We start from the raw sequence: 9,486 nt of genomic DNA, 5'->3' as shown, positions 1-9,486 counted from the left end.
TCCCAGATCTCGCCTCTCTCACTTTATACAAAACGCAAATGTATAAAATGCGTGAAAATTGTATATATACATATATTTTTGTTCCCCTCTCCCAGATCTCGCTCGCCACTTTCCCTGATCTCGCTCTCTCACTCGCCTCTCTCAGTTTATACAAAAAAGCAAATGTATAAAATGCGTGAAAATTGTATATATACATATATTTTCGTTCCCCTCTCTCCCCTCTCCAGATCTCGCTCGCCACTCTCCCAAATCTCGCTCGCTCACTCGCCTCTCTCACTTTATACAATTGATCTTTTTGTATGCATACCAACGCAGATTATACAACTGTTTTCTTTTGTATATTTATAGCGAAATATACATATTTATGTTTTCTATGGAGCGCAATTATGCAAACTTTGCTATAGCATACAAATATGAATTTTGTGTTTGCTATATGTGAAAGTAGCTCTTAATAATTTACTTTGTTTGGTTTAGTTTCGAATTTAGAAAAATAAAAATTGAAAAGCTTAAAAACCAATATATATTACTTATTTTCCAAATTATAAATATAACTTTGACATAACCCAATAACCAAATCGAAAAAATCGAACTCAATAGAGGAAAATCAAATCAAACCAGATTTATTTTGGTATGGATTGGATTACAATTTTTTAAAATCAAAAGTCAAAAAATTCAAATCGAATAATCGAATGCACACCATTAGTTTTTGTCATAATTTCTCTCTACTTAGTATTAATTAAATTTGTGAGAAAATACATATCTATAAAGAGAAACATTTAGAGGCATAATTAACCATACTTTTCACTATTGTCTTTGTGAAATCATAAATATAACTTTGTAATTAGTGCATATTATCTTTAGAAAATATCAAAGTTCACCGAAGGAAATGACAAATACGAAAAACTTTCTAATTAATCTATCTTGAACTTTTAATAGTTCAATTTTTTATAACAATAAAAAAAGAAAAATCCTTTTGGCCAGAAAATTTGGTCAGAATTTGGCCAGAATGATATTTTACCTTTTTGAACATTTTTTACCCTTTTAACTTTAATAACTTTTTAACTAAAAATATAGAAAAAAGATTAGTATATTTTAAAATAAATATTGTTTTATAAATTTTTTATACTTCTGGCCAAATTTTGACCAAATTTTCTGGCCATTTAGTATTACCCATTTTAGAATAACAATAATTATAACTGAGCCTAGTCCCCAATTTTTCTGAAATTAGTGTATTATTTTTTTAAATATAAAAAATATATACATTTGATGGTATAAAATAGGATATACTAAAATTAAATTTATATTGTATTTGATTGAATTATATTCTTTCTATTTTTTTTATTTGTTATTTGACTTGGCATGGTCATTTTTTTTTTTGGTACATGTATTTTATCATATTATATCAATTAATTAATATTTAATATTGAGTCTTGAAAAATGATGTAGAGAACTGTATTTAATGCTAAAAATAAAACATGATTTTTTAAAATCTATATATCAAAATTGACAATTAAAAATAAAAATTTATTTTAGAAATAAGTAATAAATAAAAGTGAAAGAAGGAATTTCATAAGACAAATTGTAAATTTAATCTTTAAATTAATTATGATATCCACCTTTTTTGGCTTATCCATTCCATTCCATTAACCAAAGTAGCCCTTATTTATTTAAGAGGACACGTGGCTGATAATTGCTGAACCAATGTTTACTGCAGCGGATCGAGATCCGCAAAGTTGACTCATGCATTTACTGGATGGCTCATTGTTGTTATTAGTTCCAAATTGCCACAAGATCTCACATTTTCACCGATAGCCAGTCCAGAGTCCAACTTTACCCATGGCTTCCCAATTTCGATCTGTCAATAAATGGAAATATGATGTTTTCCTGAATTTTCTACGGGAAGACTTCAACGAAAACTTTGTTACCGATCTTTATGAACGTCTGGAAGACATAGGAATCAAGACATTCAAACACGATGACAGATCTGCAAGAGGAGTGCCAATTTCGACAGAAATCTCAGGAGCTATCGAGGAATCAAGGATTGCCATTACAATCTTTTCCGGGAAGTATGCATTATCCAGACGGTGCTTGGAAGAAAGCACTAAGATCATGGAGTGCGTTGACAGCCACGGACAGGAATTCTTCCCGGACTATCGCACAGAGCCATCAGTAGTATCACTCGAGTTTGATTACGGAAATTACGACGACGCTCTCTCTAAAGCATCCGACATTGCGGGATTTAATAAGTATTATTATTATTATGGTTTCGAACCTATCTGTTGGTGAGTAGTAACTCAAAAGAACTAACCCACTCTGATTTAATTTTTTGGGATATTCTCTATTTCTCTGCTTTATATATTTTTTGACAAAACATAAACGATATTTTCGACGGCCTCTGAGTGGTGGCTTAAGACAAAAAAATAGGTAGTAAGTGGGAATTTATCTTACTGTGCGGTGAGCTGGAGGAAACTTCATAATGGTACAATAAAATGCAACACGGATGGACGGATGGAGCTAGTAGAGGGAATCCTGGAGAAAGTGCCTATGCATTTTGCTTAAGGAACGACAAAGGAGATATTGTATATGCGGAGGCGGGGCAATTGGGAAATAGAACGAACATGGAGGCAGAAACATTAGCAGTCTTTAAAGCACTAAGACATTGCAAGAGATATAATTTCAGTAATTACATTCTAGAGACAGATTCTCTAAGCATTACAAATATAATTCGAGGTAATTGGAAGGTACCATGGCAGCAGGCAGAGGAAATACTGGAAATAATAGAGTTAATTAGCTCTACACAGGCAAAGATTCAACATGTGTTTCGGGAAGCTAATAAACTAGCAGATAAATTGGCAAATGAAGCATTTGAGCAAACGAATGCAATACAAATACATGCTTTCCAACAGTTATCAGTGGAATGTAGAGGAATTGTGAACATGGATAAAGCAGAAATTCCATCACTACGGATTAAAACAAGGAAGATAACAGTACAAGCAACACATCAGGGGAGGATCAGAGAGATTAACAAGGAACACAGTTATGCTATGTACATCAAATTTTTCCACTGTACAGGCATACATAACTGTGAAGAAAACAATAGTCCTAGCTATGTCAGCTTACAAAAAGTTCCACCAGCAAAAACGAAGTCGGTCAAATCAGATACGGAGAGGTTGTCTTGGAATCTCTATGTCCGTCTCAAATCAGTGTGGAGTAAGGCAAAAATGGAAAAGTATGGAGATGTGCTTACATTTTCCAAGCAATAGCTCAGGACTTGGCATCAGATCCACTGCACCACCGAAGTTTACCACTACAAAGGAAGCCGAGGTCAGGAAGGAAGAGTGATTGGCATTACAACACATAAATGGAGAGGAGGGAAGACTTACTGCTACGAGCTTCGAATTATCAGAGTGAAGGAGGTCAGGAGATGCATAAATAATTCACAACTTGAGGACATTTTGTTCCTCAAAGCTACTGTGATGAACATTTTCAAGTAAGAGGCGGAGGAGACAGAGGATGCAAATGGAAATCTTACTCTCTTTTATAGTATGCCATTTCCATTTGAATTGGCCCACATTTTTTCATGTTTTTGTTTCATTCCTTTGGGCCTATTTTACGGGTCTATATTTGTAATTTTTTGGGTTTATTGAAATAAAGGAGCTAACAGCTCCACCAATATTAATTAATAAATAAATAAATAAAATAAAAAATCTTAGTGATGTTTGGATCGACTTTGTTTAAGTGAGTTTTAGCTTTTGAATATTTTATTTGTTTGTTTTGGAAGAACAAAAAAAGTGTTCTGGAATGTTTTTTTAAAGCTACAGAAGTAAAAAAAAAAGAGTCAAAAGTTGGGTTTCCTATTTATGATTTTTTGAAACTTATAAGTCACTTTTAAAAAACTCAACTCATGATTAAACCAAGTGCATCATTGAACTTTTTGGGTTACATATTGTTATATTAAGAAAATATTTAACATATATTTTTTCATTTAAACACTTATAATACAATTTTAATATTACAGTGAATAATTTATAAAACACATATAATATAAGTTTTATTAATGGATAATATAACTATTACATATTTTTATACATTTATAATATATTGTGTCAGTTTCTTACCAAACAAGTATAATATATATTAAAACAGATATAATACATCTATATTACATGCATAATTCACTTTTAATATATAATGCAGATTTAACATAGTATTGCTATGTATTATTATAAATGATAATAAATAAAAAATATCACTAAAATCAGTAATTATTTATTAAAACAGTTTTTTCTATACAAAGTATCTAATGTTATGGAAAGTTCATGAGTTTATTTGGGTCCTAAATCCACTCTTGAAAGGAGTTCGGACACCCTTGAAACCTTAGATTCTATTGTATCATATCATTACCTTAATATTTTCTTTTCATTTTATCTTTATTTATTATTTAATCCTACATTTCCATAGTAGCTATACCTTTACCCTACTTTTCTTAGAGGTTTATTATTGAAATTATGGTTGTGTGATATGTAACTATGAAAAACAAGACAATTTATCCAAATAATGTATTCATTGAAACAATAGATACAATCCAATACATTAGGAAACATAACTCTAATCCAAAAATCACTTTGCCTTGATCAAGTTTCAATGTCCGGCTGAGTGGTGTCAAGAGGTGGTAATTTGACCTTTTAATTTAAAAGTAGAAGGGATATCTTAAAATTCCCTCAATTTTGAGTCACAGACCTATTCAAATCAAATAAGTGCAAATTCTTAGTCTCAATATATATGCATTTAAAAGCACTTTCTGTGTTTATATAAATATATATTGTACACTCAACCATCCAAAAAACACTTAACCTATATAAATATTGTACGAGCTTTGCCTGGATGATTTCTTTTAGCTGCAGCTAAACTCTCAATACTTTGTAATTATATTGCTTGAACTCTTCAAGTGTATCAATGACTAGTGACTGAGTGTCGCATCCTCCAAAAATAGTGTATTTTTGAAGGTTTGACACCAGCAACTTAGCTCTGCAATTATTCTTTATTTGGGTCAAGTTGAGATCCTTTGTAATGTAATTTACCTGTGTTTGTTTGGTGAGGGTGGCATAGAGTGGACAACTTTCTAATTTCCAGCTAACAAATTTGACAAGTCCGTTGTCAATTTGAGGTGTTGTTTCTTGCAAACTTAGAGAAATTTTAATGTTGCATTTCTTGGGACGGGTAATGCTTTCTGCTTTCATCAATTATCACGTTTCAATATTTTATTGATATGATATGTTCTATTTGACACAGGAAAGCTGAAAAATGGATTGAGGAAATTGTTGATAAGTTTTCTCAGGTTATGAACATTGCAAAGTATCCTGTGGGAATCAGATCTCGTGTAGAGGAAGTAAAATCTTTGTTGAAAGTTGAATCTGGTGGTGTTCATTTTATAAGGATATGGGGGAATGCTGGAGTAGGAAAGACAACTGTTGCCAGAGCACTTTTTAATGAGATCTCTTGTCAATTTGAAGAGTCATAATTTCTTGCAAATGTCAGGAGAGTCTTAAAAAAGCATGGTCCGGGAGGCCTACGCCATTTGCAACAGAAGCTTTTTTCACAGATTCTGAAGAAACATCTGTGAGTTTAGCAAATTTTGCTAGAGGCGATGAACTTATAAGCCAAATGCTTTGTTTCAAGAAAGTTCTAATTGTTCTTGATGATATGGATTACAGTCTCCAATTGGAATATTTAGCAGGAAAACGTGATTGGTTTGGTGATGGCAGTAGGGTCATTACAACAACTAGAAGTTTTGATTTACTTGGCAAGCATGATGTGTTATATCGTGTCCCAGAACTGACTAACCATGAGGCTTTAGAAATTTTTAGTTGGCACGCCTTTCAACAAGGATCTCCGGTTAAAGACTTTGAAGAGCTCGCGTGTTGTGTAGTAGATTATGCTAAAGGCTTACCCTTAGCTCTGGAGGTGTTGGGTTCTTTTCTCTACAAACAAAGTAGGGAAAAGCAGATAAGTGCATTATATAGACTCCAAGATTTCAGAGATGGGAAAATTGTTAGGTTACTCATCATAAGTTTAGATGCATTGGGTGCCAAATACAAGAATATATTTCTTCATATTGCGTGCTTCTTTAGAGGAAAAAAGGAAAAAGATGTGATTACAGTATTAAATAGACTTGGCTTCAAGTTACATTATGAAATAGATGTCCTCAGAAGATCATTTTTATATATCTCAGAAGGAATGATTGAGATGCACGATTCGATAGCACAAATAGGTCAGCAAGTGGCACGTGATGCTGAGCAGGGCAAGCCATGGAACTGCAGTAGACTATGGCATGGAAAAGATATGAACACTGTTTTTTCTGCAAATCAGGTGCGTGGTCCTCTAATGGCTGAGAATTCTGGTAACATTCTTTTCCCTCTTGTGCATTATTTTGCCTTGAAAAAAGTAGATGCCAATTTGAATAGGTTATACAAACTAGTTAGGCTAAGGATTAGTCGTGCTGATACACTTACATTATTTATGGTATCTGCTAGGAGTCTTTTTAGCTTGTTCAGAGATTTGTATGTGAGTAGAAAAATGTAAAGACCCACCTTCGTTTTAAAAAAAAATATATTAGTCTTATATCAAAATTATTGAGTACTGAAATGAAACTAGTCCAAATTAAATAGAATAGATTTGAGGATTCATATGGCCGACCCCAAAATTAGTTAACGATTGGAACATAGTTAATGATGTTGTCGTCTACTTTGTTTCGCAGAGAGGGAAGGTTTGACATGCGAGCCTCTTCTGTCTTTCTGTTATTGTATAAATCATTGTTTTAAGTCAACCTTCCTTGAGATTCACTTTTCTTCTTTATCTTATTAATTCTTTTTGCTTCTGGGCTCTGCTCCCAAGTCTTTACCTCGACTTGCTTGTATATTTGCAGATTGCCAGAACCCATACATTTTCTGTGGCTCCCCAAAATGAAGCCAATCAAAAGTGGAAATATGATGCCTTTTTGAGTTTTAGAGGAGATGACACCCGCAATAACTTTGTTGCCCATCTTTATAAACGTCTCCAAGACATAGGAATCAACGTATTCAAAGATGATGTGAAACTTGAAAGAGGAAAGATCATTTCAACAGAACTCTTGAAAGCCATTGAGGAATCAAGAACTGCCATTATTATCTTCTCCGAGGACTATGCTTCATCCACCTGGTGCTTGGAGGAACTCACAATGATCATGGAGTGTGTTGACAAGAAGGAACAGAAAGCATATCCTGTCTTCTATAACGTCGAGCCATCAGATATACGCATGAAAAGTAAGTCATCAGAAATATTCGTTGAAAGTAACACTCCTCTAATAATATTATTTATTGTTCTGACTTATTATTTTTATCAAACTTAAATTCTCTTTCAAGATAACTTTTCTAATCATTATTTTAATATTTTCTCTTCTATAGCTAATGCATATGTAACTGAAATTAACATTTTAAGCTCTCTGTGAAGCTAAGAGCAGCAGCTTTGCTAAAGCGTTGGTAAAACACAGGGAAGATTTCAAGGCTAATTTTGAGAAGTTTGCAACCAAACATGAGGCAGATCTTGCTCTCAGGAAATAATATGAGACAAATCACAAGGATAATTTTTCGTTACCATTTTCAAAAAAAAAAATCACAAGGATAATTTGGAGAAGGTGCAGAGGTGGAAGGACGCTCTACATAGAGCTGCTGGAATAGCAGGACTGAATGTTCGTAAAACTGCTAATGGGTGAGTAGTAAATGATCCCTTGAGTTTTCACTTTAATTATTGGGACACCTTTTCATTTTTTTTGGGAAATGCTATGCGAAGTTCAATGGTTTTCTGTAGTCTTTGAAATAAACATGCTTTTAAGACTAGCATGTAAACTTTTGTAGGTTTTCTATCTTTTGATATAATTCTTGTTACGGATGCCTTTGCCCAAAAATTCAATAAAAATTACTACTTTATCAAAAGAGAACATCATGAAAACACTAGGGATCAGTTTATTATATAATTACTGATAAGTAACCAAAAACTCTGACTCTAATTGAGAGTATTTCAAGACCCCTCTTCTTCTTTTACTTATAAGAATGTCTCTATCTTCTACTTTAAAATGTCAAATTACCTTCTGAAAATACCATTCAATTGGATGTGCATTTAAAACTTTTGGGCTAAAATACACTTTAGATGAACTTGTTAACAGATTTTTTTGCCAGGGGTGGGTGGAGGGTGTAGAGAATAGCGGAAGAAAAGTATATTCGGAAAAACCTTCTGCTAGCCCAAGATCGTTAACTAAGATCGGAAGATTCAACTAAAGGAAAAGGAAGCTAGAAAGGAGAAAGAATATGAGAACTTTGTTATAGAAGAAGACTATTTGATTTGAGTTGTTCTTGGATTGCTTACAAATGCTTAATGCCACCCCTATTTATACTTGTATAGGGATGCTTCTAGAAATTATTCTAGATAGAACTACAAGAAAAATCTAGATTATTCTATACTTTACTATAAATATCTAATTATATTTCTATAATTTCCTATAAATATCTACTTCTCTAGAACATCTACACAATTCCTAGATACATCAAGTACTTAAGTTACAATTTACATAACTCTAGAAAGTTCTACTAAATATCTAGGATTATTTGTACCTCCAAAAATCATCTTTATTTTCACAGAGGGGGTAGGGGTGGAATTCAAGAGAGATGCAGAATCATGTGAACATGACATGATTTTGGTTACAGTATGCATCTATATTTTAGTTTTGAGTGACAAACTTCAATTCTGTGTTTTGCATGTCATTTAGGCTCACGAAATGTGTACTCTGTTTAAATCTGTCAACATCCATGTACGACTGTGAGAGTAATCAAGTGAAATTACTTCCAGTGAAACTTAATGCTTTCTTCTCTGGGTCCCAAAGTTGTTAGCTGCTAATAGAGTAGTAAAACGTAGATTGCAATACAAAACCTCATTAACAGGAGTAATTAATATTGCATGGCCAATAATATATACTCTTTCGTCTTACATAGATAACCCCTTAAACTTGTCAGCGATGGTCATGTAGACACTTCAATTATTTTAGTGACCATAGACACCTTTTGTTGGCATAAGTGTGTCTTTTGAACCCCTTGATATGACCTGGCAACACACGTGCAATTCAATTGCTTTTGAGCACGTTATTTATTGTCCATGTCCAAATGCTAAAAGATCAAATTTCCTAATTTACCCTTAATTGCTAAAATAACATTCATTCGATGTGGTTTGTTTGATTGCCTTTTGTCACGCCCCGAGCCTACACCCTGGGCGGGACTGGCACCCGGAGGCCATTACTGGCCCCAAGCGAACCCTTGGTCTGGCTTTCTTAACTCAGCGGAAACCTAACTCAACAGAATAACTCAATGCCATGCAAAGACATAAAACAACTTAACTTATAAAATCTGGCCCAAAAGGGCAACTCGAGTCTCAAAATAGAATATTTACATAGATACATAG

General features: G+C 33.3%; 2 protein-coding genes across 2 annotated transcripts in view; both read left to right on the top strand.

Annotated features, from left to right (window-relative positions):
- The first annotated feature begins 1,836 nt into the window (after window positions 1–1,836).
- LOC107062366 (TMV resistance protein N-like) lies at window positions 1,837–2,286 on the top strand. The gene has a single exon (XM_015312915.1). It carries the CDS (start codon window positions 1,837–1,839, stop codon window positions 2,284–2,286), a length of 450 nt encoding a protein of 149 aa, XP_015168401.1.
- Window positions 2,287–2,489: 203 nt separating this feature from the next.
- The window catches only part of LOC102583769 (TMV resistance protein N-like), a 10,220-nt gene continuing 3,223 nt past the window's right edge, over window positions 2,490–9,486 (top strand). The window contains exons 1-6 of the mRNA XM_006356483.2: window positions 2,490–3,229; window positions 5,293–5,455; window positions 5,539–6,369; window positions 6,926–7,301; window positions 7,489–7,608; window positions 7,650–7,746. Coding sequence (XP_006356545.2) covers window positions 2,490–3,229; window positions 5,293–5,455; window positions 5,539–6,369; window positions 6,926–7,301; window positions 7,489–7,598 — 2,220 coding nt within the window. The 3' untranslated portion in view covers window positions 7,599–7,608; window positions 7,650–7,746. The remainder of the gene's footprint in view (window positions 3,230–5,292; window positions 5,456–5,538; window positions 6,370–6,925; window positions 7,302–7,488; window positions 7,609–7,649; window positions 7,747–9,486) is intronic.

Source organism: Solanum tuberosum, unplaced genomic scaffold, assembly GCF_000226075.1.
Source record: "Solanum tuberosum cultivar DM 1-3 516 R44 unplaced genomic scaffold, SolTub_3.0 scf00222, whole genome shotgun sequence".
NCBI classification, from domain to species: Eukaryota; Viridiplantae; Streptophyta; class Magnoliopsida; order Solanales; family Solanaceae; genus Solanum; species Solanum tuberosum.
The sequence above is the reverse complement of the archived record's forward strand: the minus strand, read 5'-3'. Positions and strand labels throughout refer to the sequence as shown.

Coding starts and splice junctions, on each gene's coding strand:
- LOC107062366 (XM_015312915.1), top strand. CDS start 1,837: ATGGCTTCCCAATTTCGATCTGTCAATAAATGGAAATATGATGTTTTC.